This window comes from Amblyomma americanum, chromosome 3 (assembly GCF_052857255.1).
Source record: "Amblyomma americanum isolate KBUSLIRL-KWMA chromosome 3, ASM5285725v1, whole genome shotgun sequence".
NCBI classification, from domain to species: domain Eukaryota; kingdom Metazoa; phylum Arthropoda; class Arachnida; order Ixodida; family Ixodidae; genus Amblyomma; species Amblyomma americanum.
In genome coordinates this window covers 129,840,168-129,855,572 of record NC_135499.1, presented here as the reverse complement: position 1 = coordinate 129,855,572, position 15,405 = coordinate 129,840,168, and the positions used below count along the sequence as shown (strand labels likewise).

Below are 15,405 nucleotides of genomic sequence, written 5' to 3'. Positions count from 1 at the left end.
TTTATTTGGTTTTTGTAGCACAAAAATACCAGATATAAAGATACGCATACACAACATTTCACGTACACGTGTTGTTTTGCGTAGTCGTGCATGGAATCCATCTGCAGAGCCAGAGACATTGTCATGTTATCTGTACAACTCGGTGTCGTATGCCTGCAGATATTCGTGACAGTCGCCAACAGTGACTCGAGCGGTGATATCACGCGATCGAAAACCGAGAGGAAACGGGAGGGGGCGGGGGGGGGGGGGGGGGCGGGGGGGATCAAGAGGCTGAGAAACAGTCGCCAAACTCGCACCTCTTTTCCTGCACTATTCCAAAATGACGATACATGATCAACCCTTGTCTATTCTACCAATGTTTAAGAGGCACGGGAGCAGCCCAAGTGACTTCTTCCCACTAGCTAGTCTGTCGCAGTGGCGATGCGCAAAGGTAAAACAGTGAGCCCGAGATGATTTACAGAAATCATGTGCCATAACCATACGTGCAGGATTGTTTAGGAAAAAAGAAAGCAAGAAATTTACAGGAACACCTAATTATCTTACGTAATGAGAATGCGATATCAATGCAAGTTGTTGGTACTTTTACCGGAAGTGATGTCAGTTCTGGTCTGGTTACCTCCTTCCCTTCAGCCAATGGGAGAGAACTTTACGACCGACGGCACAATTTTTTCCCTATGAGCATTCCAGTGCGACAGCATCAAAACTTTTATTGCTATGGTGGGCCCCAACACGACACAGAGCAATAAATAAGCAGAAATAAAGGAAACCACAGAACACGCGTGTACTTGGCTTGGTTAAACATAGTTGAAGGTAATATTTATATCAGGCAACACCTGTGGCACTTTCGCCGATTGGCGCCGTGGCACAGTGAACCAGCATCCTAATCTCTGCTTATGCTCAGATTCTACAGCATCCTACTTATGACTCCGTGAAGTTTTATCTCTATTTATCTGTTGTGTGCTATGTGGTACGCGGGGTTCATCGCTCCGAAGCGAGACAACAGATATGAGGAAGTGGAGGGCTCCGGATTAATTTCGACAACGTGGAGTTCTTTAACGTGCGTTGGCGTCGCACAGCACGCGAGCGTTTTCGCATCTGGCTTCCATCGAAACGCAGACATAGCGGCCGCCATTTGATCCCGCCAATTAAGATCAGTAGTCGAACGCCAATGCCACTGAGCCATCGCCGCGAGTTCATCTTTTTCCGGCAGCCACATATTTTTTTAATTTTTTCTGCTTATTCCGCTCACAGGTGGTCAAACGCAGAGTACTATCGCAGGTGTTTTTCAGTGTGACACTGGATAGGTAAGACTCTAAAATGCTTGAAGAGCCCATGAATCTCGCTTCGTCGAAGATTTTGTTAACACACGATTCTATAGGGTCCTACGGAGAATATCTCTAGCAAGAATCAATTGAAAAAGAAAAAAAATGAATTACTTTTTATTCGTCCCGCCGTTTTATTCGACGGCTTCGTGCGGTGTTCCAGGACAACAAACTGCGCCAGAGTTTCCATTAACCAGTGGCTGCCTGTTTTGTAGCGATAGCTACATTACGCTAGCATTTCAAGCCTTCAGCATGGCACCCCTTGAGCTCCGTGGCGAAGCCGTGGCTGGTCACGTGGTTTGTCACGTGGTGCGGAGCAGCTGACGGCGGCGAAGCCGAGTGAGGGGGGGGGGGGGGAGTGGAGAGGGGGAGAGAGTGATTCCACGTCCACAGACGAAGATGAAGAAGGAACGCCCAGCGAAACGGAGCGGCGAAAGACTGGCTTTGCAATTCGACTGAGCGAGTTCCGCTCGGCCAGCTGTAGCTATCGCGTCACTCCAGGCCTAACCAGAGCTAAACCACGGCCATTTTTTTTAATTAAGAAACTGCGAGTATCCTCACAGTCTACAAGGCGTGAGGGCGCCACCGGTAAGTGTAGGAGCAAGAATGATTGCAGTGAGCCGAAGCTTCGCTCACTTCAAGTCGCCGTGGCAACAGGCTTGCGTTACCCCGCACGCGATAATCAAATCAAAAATTCTCCGTGTTTCACGAGTACGTCGAACAAATAGCACTATTCCTCAATGTCTGGCCCTTCCGCTTTGTAGGTGGGAACAAATCCGCACTTTCCATATTAACTATTCTTTTTTTTGCACGCGTAGTATTTTCCTTTCGTTTGGGCATTGAGAGTTGTGGCGAAGTGCTGCACCAGAGTAAATAAACCCCGCTCTGATGAGGGAGAGCGCTGTGGGTTCTGGCCCCACCCCATGCGTGGTATTGCGATTCCATCGACACGCGGAGTTTTTTATTTTTATTTTTCAAATCCTGTGGAGAACTGCGCGGCGCCGGGATTCGAGCCCCGGTCCTCTTCTACGCGAGACAGATGCTCTGCCTCTACGCCATCGTTGCCCCCGACAGAGTTATCTGGAGAGACATGGGAGAGGCGTTTGCCCTTCAGTGGGTGTAGTCAGGCTGATGATGATTAGTAGTTCCAATGTGAGATAATAATTTTCCTCATTCATAATTAACATAAAGCTATCATGGTCAAAAATTTATTGTACATTAACAATATTTATTTTTCTTACGCGACGCAAAGTGTTCACCTCCAACGATCTTTCATTAAACCACTGGACGGGGCATCGATTTCGGATAACTTGGTACTATTTCGTTTTTCTTAATGCAACGCATGCAATTTTCCTAATGCGTTCCGTGCGGCGAATGGGCCCATGCGTAAGTGCAGTTTCAGTGCACTTCACGCATGCAGGCAGCAAAAGGGATTCATTTCGTGTGCAGCAAGAAGGATGCTTTTTGTTTTGCGCAATAACTGTTTTTGCACGAGCCCAAACGATGAGTGACGTTGACTTGGCTGCCCGTGCGGAAGCCAGGCATCGAGCTTATATAGATTCCGGAGTGTTTGACTTGATGTTCTTCCCGCACAAGCAAGCTGTTTCAGTGCTCGCAGATTTCACTTAAGGAAACGACTCAGGTAGCACGTTTTGTTAGGCATGCAGTCCGTCGTGAGCCGCCACGCGTGAAGGTGTCTGCTAAATGGACAGGGGAGTGCGAGAGCCTACAGGAGTGGACTATACGAGAGTTGAGTACCACTGAAGATGTTTCAAGTTTCGTCACTCGTTTTAGCGCTTATTTTAACGCTTTCTGTACAAAACGTGAGAACTTTGGAGTCGGAATGGAGAAATGTGCTGACGGACCCCATCTTCAGCCGATTCATCGACCAACTTTCGTACAAGGGTGCTCCGGTGGACGTCGGTATGTCTCGTTCGTGCATCACTGAGCACAGCGGAATCCTCGATGACGTCGCCACGTTTCTGAAGCGTCTCCTTTCCACCTCTCGTCTCTTCACCACTAAAATGGGTTTCTGCGAAGTGGGTAAAAGGTTTTGCGATGAACCGTACGCAGTCTTTGCCAAGGCGGTGATCCTATTTTGCGGAAAGCGGTGGATAGAAGTAGCCAACACCTTCATACGGCAGTACAGCCATCACGTGACGATCTTCTCGGACGAATTCTACGAGAACGCGCAGATGTACTATCATCACCTGACGATAAGCACCGGGTTCGAAAAGGGCGCCTACTACAACGTGACCTTCAGAGAAAACCAGACGCTTCTGACCGTGGGGCAAGAAACAAAATGTATTTCGTGCGACTCGAGCGCCCTGCGCGCGGGAGAGCCGCTGATGCAAACCAAACAGGTGCCTCTTTCGGGGCGCGAGCTTCAGGTCTACTGTCTACGTCCTTACATCTGCGAGCACCCCACGTTCCCGCTGCTGTTAGACGCGCTCCGCCACAAGGGAGCCATCCTGACCACCATCCCGATAGATAATTCCAGTGAAAGCAAGCGGCACCTGGCCGAGGCCTTTTTCATGCACAGCGTGAGCACGATAGTCCACAATCCGGTCCCGGAGGTCAGGAACGTGGTCCAAGTCCCGCAGGTCGTGGTTCCCGTTTACTACGACTCGTTCGCATACTCGGTCTTCGTCAGGCGACGACACCCTCTGCCGAAGGAGGTCGTGATCTTCCTCCCGTTCAGCTGGCGCGTCTGGATGGCCCTGATGTCGACCACGCTGGTGTGTGGCGCCACTCTGCGGCTGCTTTTGCAGGCACGTCGGAGCTGGCATCTTCGCGACGGAGCCCACTTCGATGGAGCCGGCGTTATCTACGTGTTAGTGCCGCTGCTGCTGCAGCAGAGCTGCCAACTTCCGGCGGCCCTGAGGAAGCGCACGACAGCACGCCTTGTCGTGGGCCTATGGGCTCTGAGCGCAGTCGTGATGAGCACGGGCTTCAGGGCGTCCCTCACGTCTCTGCTGCGCGAAGCTCCGCTTGACGGCCGACCGCTTGAGTTCACCAGCGAGCGCGACGTTAGTCAGCAGGGTTTCATCAGCTGCAGGCTCACGTACGCCGGAGACAGCATATCGTTCAGCCTTCGCACGTTTTCGCCCGTCAGACGGAAGCGAGACGACTGCGTATCGGCCGAAGACAAGGTCCAGCGCCTGAGTGCCACAGACGTCGTGTACCTGCTGCACTCGCCCGGCATTGGGGCTCACGAAGGGTACGTGACACAGCTGTACCAGAACGGTTATGCGCCACTGCCGCAAAAGCTGTCTCCCTATCTGACTGGCCCGTCGATCAGGTCGAACTCGATGTACAGGGAAGCCGTGGCGGAGACCATTGTCCAAGCTTTCGAATGTGGCCTCTTTCAGAGGGAACTGGAACTTGACCAGCACGCGAAGAGGTACAAGGCCGCTCAGAACGAGCAACCTATAGAATCAGGAGACCAAACGTTGGCGTTCAGCGACCTCAAGGCCTGTCTGCTCATCGGAGCTTATGGTTTAGGATTGGCTACGCTGTTCTTGCTTGCAGAAGTTGCTTGGAAGGCTACGTACTCTTGCCACCACAACCTATGTAAATAAAGGACATGAACAGATGTTACCCTCCCACTGACTCGCTTTGTTTATTCTGTGCGCAAAATCAGCCGAGACAAAAGTCGCAAACGCATCTGCATAGAACTGCCGCCTGTCCGCTGTTTGTAAAACAGTAATAAATGGGCGTGCGTTTGGTTTCATGGGTGCTCGCTTCGTTTACTCAGACGTGCAATATCGCCCTTTTTTGAGAGAGATAGAAATAGAGGGAGAGAAAGTTATAACAGGAGGTTTTCTCAAGTTAACGACGCGATTTTTCGCTGGCGATGTTTGTGTTACAACTCAAAAATGCCCCCATTAGTCCCCTCTGACCAATTATTGCCATTGAGGTCGGCGGTCTATCAAACGGTAATTATCGCCAGTGGATTTGCCCCGATTTGCCGGCGCCAGCTGCATCTTCCATTTCGGTGTCAGAAAGCTGCGGGGTGCAGTGCCGGCCTTGATACGCCTCCAGGCAATCCATGTGCCCGCTCACTATGACACGGGCCCCAGTCAGCGCCTAGCGCATGCGAGTAGCAACAGCGTAAATGTATTAATGGTGAACAAATACGCGTGTTTCCGAGCATCATTCCTGTCTTTTTCTCATTTTCATATTGATCTTCAAGCCAGTACTATATTGTATCAAGTGCAACCCGAAGACACACCTCGCTGGACCGCTGGAAAACTACACGCAAAGCGGGAGTACGCCCTAACCGAAAACACCTGAGGTATTCCATGAGGGAAAGCACATGCGGACGCTTTTATTCACGTAAGACCAAATAAATCTATTATTTATGCCGCCTAGGCCACCTCACAGCTACTAAACCAGTCTCGAAGGCACTTAAACCGGGTCCCAACTGTTCTATTAAACCCTATATATGGGCGAACAGACGAAATACGAATAGCGTGCACCCCGTCCATCCAACGGTACAGTCCGGGCTATCTTCAGCTTCCTCGTTGGCGTCGTTTGCATTGGATGGCTGTCATTCCAATCCCGGCGCAGTAGCTCAGCGGTTAAGCGATGCGCCACTGCCCTGCGAAGGTGGCTGTTTCAAACACAGCCACCGGTGAGGCTTGTGGGAACAAATTTGCTATACCCGACCAATGCAGGAAGAAATAGTTCCCACAGGCCTCATTTTCGCACAGAGAGTTCTTCGGGAGGCTGTATATTTTGCACGTAGGCCTCCTGTTGTCCAACTCATTTTCTTAGTCGTTTTCATTTTGCTGACTCATTCTTTGTCCGACGTCTTCCCCTCTCCTTTAACTGGCAAGATAAGAATGAGCAGTGCAATAATTTTTTTCTTGGTTTTAATTTGTGTTGTTAGTCTAAATGTGCAGCCAAAAAAAAAATGGGAATGCGTTTGAACAAAGGTCAACGTGCGTGAGTCAGTCAATCCTACTTGATGTGCTACTGGAAAAAAACAGTTGTTGCCGCTTTTCAGGCACAAAAAGACGTCACATTTGGTGCACTTGAAACTTGACACACCTTTATGGCAGAGAGCACAGCGGCCCCTGGCCTGTTGTGTTGAACGTAACTTTTGGTGGTGGTCGCTGGCGGCCACCGGCCAGTGACTTATACCGTCGTACCTGGAGTCATCCGTGGGCAGGGCATGCTTTCGCACCGTAGTCCCTGTCTGCAGGCTGCGCAAAGGCGGTTCTCCCACAATACGAGGGCTCATCACCTGCATAGCTGACTTGAGTGAATTTCCCACCGACACGCGGAAAGTCTTCAGTGGCATCGCGTTCTCTCCTAATGTTTCGCGGTCCATCTTGTATGCGAGCCTGGCATTTGCGATGCGAACGTCAGTTGCATATCCAAAAAGAGGTAGATGCCATCTGTGTGATTTGGCCGGGGTCTTGTACAGGTGCACCAGCATATCGCAAATGTCAATGTCGCCCATGTGCTGGTTGTACTCTTTCGCTACTGCTGGGCGGCTCACGGGCACTTTGCCTTGCGTGCACTACTGTATCTTTGTATTGTGCCAAGCGTCTCCGCACCATGAGCGTCGCTGAGAAGGGTCACGCATTTGTTGTGTCGTTTCACAGTTATCACCCCGTCTGATGAGCAGAAGTCAACAGACCCACGCTCTTACTTTGACAGTTCCTTGTCACTTTTTAGGATATCATATTTGCTCCGCCTGGTGTGTTTCCGCGAACTGTGCCCACGCAGTAAATCCAAAACCTGGTCTTCATTACGTGTATTAAATCGTTAGTAAGCCGTAAAAAAAAAAACACTGCTTTGGTGTGACGATCCTCGACGGTGTTGGAGAGCGTCACGACGATTTTTGCACCCAGAAGGAGCCCTTCATCAGTCAAGTCTGCGGGCAAGTTGTAGAATGAGCTTGATCCTTGATAAGGTCGCGAATTATTCCATTTGAGCTTGACCGACAGGACAGCTGGAAGCCCCTCTTATCAGGCTTGTTCGCGGCGTACTGTCGCAGGCTCCCGGCACGTGTGCCCTTGTAGGCAACCATGACCTGGTCGTGACTCTACCTGGTCGATGCTTTGATTGCCATCTGCCGGGATTTTCAAGAGTGGTCCGACTTTGAAGAACCGATCACCATCCGGAACATAACTGCGGTTATCCACGAAGTGGGCATACCGCATCAGCGCCTGTAACCTCTTCAATAGCATGACATCAGTGACTGGCGGAAATCGCCCCTCCAGCGACCGGTAGTCTTCAAAAGATGGAAATTTATGAGCACCAGAAGGCCGAGGAAGCGTCGAATCTCTTCTGGCGATGCGTTCACTTTTTCCTTGCAGTTGATTGAGTACAGATTTGTTTGGCAAGTTTATGTGCTCCACCAGCTCATCCGTGAATAATGACTTGAAATATGTGTACGCACGGGGTGCGCACATTTTGCGGTGATGCATGAACCTTTTCTGGGAGGTGTAGGTTGGGGATGTCCCCTTTTTTCCAAACTCCTGGCTTCTCGCGGCATTTCTTTGCTTCACAAACCTCCGCGTCGTCTGGTTCGTCGTGTGCAGGGACGAGGACACGAGTTGCTTTCTTCGCTTTCGTTCTAAGAAGTCTAGATTGGTTAACTGAGGGGCATCTTCGATGTGTGTTACAACTTGGAGTAATGGTTAATGGGAGTTTAACGTCCCGAAGCGACTCAGACTATGAGGGACGCCGTAGTGGAGGGCTCCGGAAATTTCGACCACCTGGGGTTCTTTAACGTGCACTGACATCGCACAGCACACGGGCCTCTAGAATTTCGCCTCCATCGAAATTCAACCACCGCGGCCGGGATTGAACCCGCGTCTTTCGGGCCGGCAGCCGAGCTCCATAACCACTCAGCCACTGCGGCGGCCAACTTGGAGTAATCTCAAGGTCATCTGAAAGACTGCATTGCGCGTTCAAACTTTCCTGGCACGGTTCACCTCGTCCGGCTTCATTAGAAGCGTCGTCATCACTGGAGTCCAGCTCCGAGTCGCTCGGATGTAGCGGCACAAGCGCGACGCCTTTATCCTTCCTCCGTGCTCCATAAAACAGCGTTGTTTCCACAGCTACAAGAAACGCTATTTGTCGGCAAAAGAAAACAAAAATATGAAGTGATGACAAGCGAACGTTCCGCGGTGATCATTCCACCTTTACATGAACGCGAGTACTCAGATTCCTGCCACAGACCCTGACCCAAAAAATGAAAAGTGATATTAAACAGCTCACAAGCCAGCAGTAAGGCAGAGCTAATCCTGCGCTACATTTTCTTTGTATGTACCTTTACGTTTGTTGTATCACGTTCAAACCAGCTGTGGACACGCAAACAAAACAGCCGACTGCACATCACTGATCGTAATTTCGTACCTTATCTTGGCAGCTCGACAATTTTGTAAACTACGCGTATTGTCCTTCACTGCCGCTTCTGTTGCAAAACAGGTTATGCGCTTCTGCATGCGCCACGTTTAGAAACTCCTCTACAAATAAATAAAATCATCGCCGACCTTACCTTGGAATATTTTCCCTTCTTGAAGCCAGAATTACCCAATGTGGCGAGCACGGAGACTGCAATTCAGGGCTCAACCGGCCCAACACATGGCTGACATGTCCACATGGCTCAACTTGACCTCGCCATCTATTAGTAACTCATACAAATTTATTCCAGAGCCTAGTTCATAAAAAGGCTAAATCTAGACAAACGTGTTCTAAAGTTTAGGGACACGCGTTTTGTGGCTGCCTATAGAGGGTCAACAATATTGTTGATCTGCGCTGGTTAAAGGGTTGAATGTGGACAGGGGAAGAGGGAGAGCGGACGGTTGGCAAATGAAAAATGGAGAGAGGCAAATCTCCCTAAGCACCACATGGCAGGTGGAGGCCTCACACAGACGCCTGCGCATACGCCGCCAGACAGTTTTCGCCTTCACGGCCCTCCTAATGTTATCGCATTAAAACCAAATCGAATGTGAACCGAATCGAATATCTTTTACTAATACAGTGAAACCCGGATATATTGCACTCGAAAAGGACTACCACATAGTTCGCGAATATATCGATAACTCGAAAATTTTCTCCGCCTTAAGGATATATGACGCGATAGCGCAAATGAGTTACGCCCATATATGCCGAATCGTTCTCTATACTTAACATTCATATATCGCTGTGAGTCCTCATACCACGCCTTCAGCAATGGTGCAGCGGATAAGGGATGCGTCACCGCCCTTGGATGGAGGGTGCTGCCACCGGCGGGTCTTGTGCGACCCAAGTTGGTCTTCCCGAGCAACCTCGACCATTGATTTAGGGTGATATAGTTGGCTCACGAAGTCACAACCCGGTGAGCAGGTTGTGATGTCGCCGCAAGGTCGCGTGACCTAGCTAAGTAGCCCACGTAGGTTGCTTCTCGGGGGGGTGGCTGCCTATGCCCCCCTATGCCACCCTATTTATAGCTCACAACGCCGACACCGGATTTTCTGCCCAACGGGGCCTTTAACGCTATCGCGTTAAAACATAAAATGTGGCACTAGATAAGCTTATCTATGACCTAGAAGCAAGAATACATTGCCCCCACGCTAGTGACGCGGTTCTTGCAGTGGTGTGCCGCCCGCCGGCGAGCTGGCAGCGCACCGGCCGCTAGGCGTCGATATCCTAACCTGCTTAGCATCGAAGCCGCAGTGGTCGGTTCTTTGGAACTAGTTACTGCCTATTGTAAGATATCTAATCTTGTTACCAGTACATTATAAATGGAATAGTGGCTCATTAAAATTAAGGTGCGCGAAGCACGCCACGCGTTCAAGGCTTTCGTTAGGTTGGCTTCGCCGCACGCAGCGGTATTGGTTTGCTTTATAGGGTTCAACGCCCCAAAGCAACCCGGGCTATGAGGGACGCCGTAGTGAAGGCCTCCGGAAATTTCGACCACCTGGGGTTCTTTAACGTGCACTGACATAGCCCCGTACACGGGCCTCCAGAATTTCGCCTCCATCGAAATTCGACCGCCGCGGCCGGCATGACAGCGGTATGGCGTGGTAAATGAGTACAAGAGACAGACCTCACGCACACCCCAAGTTCACCTCGTAACACGTTTTCACATTGCTGCCAGCAGGTGACCAAGGCCGCGCAGCCGCTGCCCATCTCCGCGCGCGAAAAGTCATTGAAGAGCGCCGTTAGAAGCAACACTTGCTGTGGCGCGGCGCGCAGTTCGATATATCGAACAACCGGAGACTTTCGAGTTCGATATACTGTGCGACTTTCCTTTTACACGGGATTGTCATGGGATAATATATGTGCTCAATACAGCCAATAATTCGAAATACCTACGGGGTTACAGTATACGAGCTCCACTGTATTCGGTACCTGTGCGCTTCTACGAGTGATTAAAAAACGCGATCAACTCCGACGCCCCATAGCATGCTGCCGCGATCGGTCTGCGCGGGAAGGAGGGTTCAGCGCCAAGATTGGAGCCGTTCGTGTGGCGGCGTTCATGATGCTCATATATGGCCGCAAAGATTGGGCGGTGCGACACGGCTCGGGCAGGTCTAGCCAGGGGTTTTCCCAAGAATTGAAATTACGGGGGTTGTCTCAATTCCAAGGGGGTAGTGGGGGTGGGGGGGCTGAGGGTAGAATAGAAGCGGTAGTCATTCTTGGTAGTCATCAGTGTAAAATAATTGTTAGGAATTAAGGGGGTGTGCCTTCAGAAAATAAAAAAGCCACAAGCTGGTGTGGCACCCCCCCTAGCGGATGTGTAGGAAAATCACTGCATGATAGAAGTAAACTAGTTTGTGCCCTATTAAAACTTCTATTATTTGAAAACCATTGGAAAAGTTGAAAACATATTCAATTCATATCAAATTATTTTGAAAATGCACTATTTGCTTCGTTTAGCGAATAGAATACGAAGATATTCGAATCGCTATTTGCAAGCTTCCTTTGCACACCCCTAATAACAATTAACCCTTTCTTTCTCGCCTGCAGCGCAGAGCAGCGGCCACAGAATCGTAGCTCGAGCCGACCTCTTTGCCCCCTTTTTTTTTTGCAGATAAACCTTTCTAATTCCCCTTACCCTATTAGGGAGTAAAATGGAAGAAAACAATAATCTAGCATAGTTCCTAATAGGAGCACAGTATATATGTTGCCCAATCTCGGGGGTCGAGCTGGTAACACAACGGCAGACCTCCTTGCTCAAGAATCCCGGTCTTATCCATCTTCAGTGGCTGTCCCAACCCAGACAACACCAAACGTCCAGAGGACGTCCTCATCCCGAACAGGACATGCTAAGTACCTTTTGAGTGATCGATGGCTAAACATCCTCATGACGGTGTTCTCAGTTTGTACTTTGCTGGATGGCTCGAGAAAGAAAATTCCTCAAATATAATATAATCATCCTATCGCAGAATAGTACTGTACTGAACCAAGATGAAGCCAGCTTTATTGCTTGCACTCGGCTCTCATTAATTAATAATTAACAGCAGGTTTATTAAACAATATGCATGTACAATAGTGATCTAATGAAGGAAACCACTGTGACCCTAAAAAGTATATGCCTAGAGGAGATATCTTAAGATACTTTTGCTTTTACACCTGTTCTTATGCATCACATGCTTTTGATCGGGTTGGACTGTTTAGATTTTTTGGCCACTCATCTTTTCCATTCAGGTAGCAGAATTCAACCCCAGAAAGTTATTCTCTGCAGCCCTTGGTAAACCCGTTGTTTTTGCTGATTCTGGTAACCTTCGTTTATATGAGCTTTGAATATGGCACTCCCATGAAAAAAAAAAGGTATTGATACAAATCCTGCAGTAGTACTGAAAACGTACCCAAACATGATCCTCAAGACATCCTGAGTATGCACAATGGATGGACAAATGGATTCCTGTTGGACTGCTTGAGAACCAGTTGGGGACAACTTGAGGGTGTCTGAACATCCTCACATGGTCACACTCATCTTGGGGTCACTCCTCATGAGGTCATACTCAGGATGTCTTTGTGTTTTCTGGGAAAGGATGAAACTATAGTGGTGCAATGTTTTTCTGCACTTCGGCCACCTCTGCATGTCCCTGGCGTTACGCGAGGCTTGCAGTGAGACAGAGCCACTCTATTGTGTCGACTGCACACGAGCTTTGCCTACACACTGGTATGGTAGCACAAAATTCCACGGGCCACCTCACCTATGTGTGTACACTGTGGATGCTGTGGGTGATGTGAACCATTTCAATTTAGCGTGTCCACGTTTTTGTGCTGAGCGCGAGACACTCCTAGAAAACCTGAGGAGATTGAACATTCTCATGGATGACACGTGACCTCACATATCACGTACCCCGACGGCTTCCGAACTGAGCGGCGAATAGTGTCACGATCACCATTGGCGTTTTCAGAGGACACTGGCCTTTTGGAACAGTGGTAGAGATGTAATCACGTAAATCACTGACTCAGGCAGAGTAATTGCCGACAGGCCACTGTAAGGCTAATCCAGCCTGCACATTTACACCACCAACTGGGGTCGATTTTCATCACCAAAAATACCGAATACTTGGTTGGCAACGGAAACAGATTCCATCTTGAAAGCATGCCAAGTTCTTACGGCTACCAAAAAGTTATTCGATGTTTTCAGTCTCCTCTGTTTTAACCTCAAGACCTCCAGTGCAGCAGTTAAAAGATTCCTTCCATTGCCATAACTGCATCAAGTTAGCATGCTTTCAGGCGAGATAGTGCATCCGTTGCCAGCAGTAAGTATTCCGTATATTTAGTGACCAAAATCTACACCCGTACTTGAGCAGCAGCATCATCATCATCAGCCTGACTATACCCACTGGAGGGCAAAGCCTCTCCCATATTTCTCCAATTAACCCTGTCCACTGCCTTGTCCAGTACCAGCTGAGGCCACCCTTTACCGGCAAACTTCTTAATCTCATCCGCACACCTAACTTTCTGCCGCCACCTGCTATGTTTACCTTCTTTTGGAAACCAGTCCGTTAACCATAAGGGCCATCGGTCATCTTGCTTTCGTATTACATGCCCTTCCCAAGCCAATTTCTTCCTCTTGATTTCTATTAGGATGTCATTAACACACATTTCTTGCCTGACCCACCCTGCCCTCTCCCCGTCTCTTACATCACACCTATCATTTTCCTTTCCGTAGCTCACTGTGTTATCCTTAAGTTGAACTTTCTTTGTTAGCCTCCATGTTTCTGCCCCTAGGCGAGTACTGGTAAGATACAGATGTTATCTACTTTTCTCTTGAGAGATATTGGTAAACTGCCATTTATGATCTGAGAGAACCTACTAAATGTGCTCCACCTATCTTACCCTTTTAGTTCACTCTCGCTATCAGGAGATCTGCCGTCACTACCTGCCCTAAGTAGACGTATCCCCTTACCACTTCCAGCGCCTTGCTACCAATTATGAACTACTCTTCCCTTCCAAGACTGTTCAAGATTACTTTGGTTTTCTGCATATTAATTTTTAGACCCGCTGTTCTCCTGTGCCTGTCTAACTCATTGATCATGCTTGCAGTTCATCTTCTGAGTGATTTAGCAAGGCGATGTCATCAGCGAACTGCAGATTACTAAGGTATTCATTCTCCATTAAATCTTATCCCCAAAGGTTCCCAATCCAGGGCTCTGAATACCTCCTAATGCGCTGTTCGTCAGAAACGAGCAATTGTTCTGGAACGCGTCCAATGCCACATGCACATGCATCCCCGGTGTCCGGCCTGTGTTCTGCAGGACAGCCCATTCTCTGTCAAGCCGCAATATGCAGGATGCATTATCAGTGAGTGCCTGGCTTTGACTATCTGCGAAACTGCAACTGTACAAGTCTGTTGGCAATGGAAACACCTACCGGCCAACACCATGCACTCGAGATGAATGTGGGGTCTAGGAATAGAATCACACTTAATGACAAGAACATTTGGGGGGGGGGGGGGGTCACCCACACGTTAAATCCTACAACAGGGACATTTAGAATAGGGGGATGTACCCTACTTCATAGACCCTACCGATTAGGGGGATAGGGGAATAGTGGGGCGCCAGTGCGCATGCACAGGATGACAACTCCCCTATCCCCCTAACAGATCTTATCTCTAACGTTTCCAGCGGGCACAAGTTGTTGCACACTTAAGTGGCAACACTGACTGTGCAAATTTTGCTTTCTCCACAGTGCCACCAGCGAAGCCCTCCACTATTTCTTAGAAATAGGCTTTTTGATAAACAAAGATGCCTCCTGCAGCATAATGCCAATGTTTTCAAACAACAGAAAACAGATTAGTAACGTTAACTAGTAAGCAGGTGGAGTAAATTCATAGCTAACTTCTTAAATATTACATTTAGCTGGCACCTGGCTGCATATCAGCTATTAGAATTTAGAAAACAGGATTAGCGTCAGTGCAGTGGCGCCACAAACGTTGTCCATCTCGCGTGCCTTTCAAAAACCGCGCAGCTACACAGAGCACACAGCAATGCTCAACACTCGAAGTGTAAACTTGAAAACAATGGCCATTGAGAAATAGTTATAGCACAGGTGATTCAATCGTCAGAGAATGACTGCAATTTAATATGTATGCCAACAATTTATGTGCCACTTAATTCTAGAGTAGACAACATGTGGGGACAAAAGATTGATTAGTGCTAGCATTGAACAGCGCAGACTCAAGTGCGCCAAGCAAGATTGCAAGGCAGTAGGTACAATTAGTTATGGGAACTGCATACAAGTATATCCAGGGGCATTAATGCATGTACAGAAATGGTTACTAACCAAGGTTTGAGAAGTCTGTCAAGAGAGTGGCACGCTTGTGGCCTCACAAGCAAGCCATTCTAGGCTCGCCCTTTCCCAAATAAATTTCAAACAGCCCCCTTTCAAAGTAGCAACATTGTGATTATGGCAAAAATAATTTGAGATATAAAAGCGATGCATAATAATGTCAAGAGGCTCAGTGGCATCACATGCTCTTGCATACTGATGATCTAACAATGTTTGGCAAATGCTTCTGGTGCTGTCATTCCATCGTGCTCCAGCAAGAAGACTTTTCTCAATATAATGTTACACCTTGAAGGCAATTTTGTGCAGCAAAGAAAACCAACACAAG

At 48.7% G+C, this 15,405-nt stretch overlaps 1 protein-coding gene across 1 annotated transcript; it reads left to right on the top strand.

The window, feature by feature from the left end:
• Positions 1 to 1,722: 1,722 nt before the first annotated feature.
• On the top strand, positions 1,723 to 9,731 carry LOC144123300 (uncharacterized). The gene has a single exon (XM_077656153.1). The coding sequence runs from the start codon at positions 3,089 to 3,091 to the stop codon at positions 4,901 to 4,903; it is 1,815 nt and encodes a 604-aa protein (XP_077512279.1). The 5' UTR covers positions 1,723 to 3,088; the 3' UTR covers positions 4,904 to 9,731.
• Positions 9,732 to 15,405: the final 5,674 nt, after the last annotated feature.

Coding starts and splice junctions, on each gene's coding strand:
- LOC144123300 (XM_077656153.1), top strand. CDS start 3,089: ATGTTTCAAGTTTCGTCACTCGTTTTAGCGCTTATTTTAACGCTTTCT.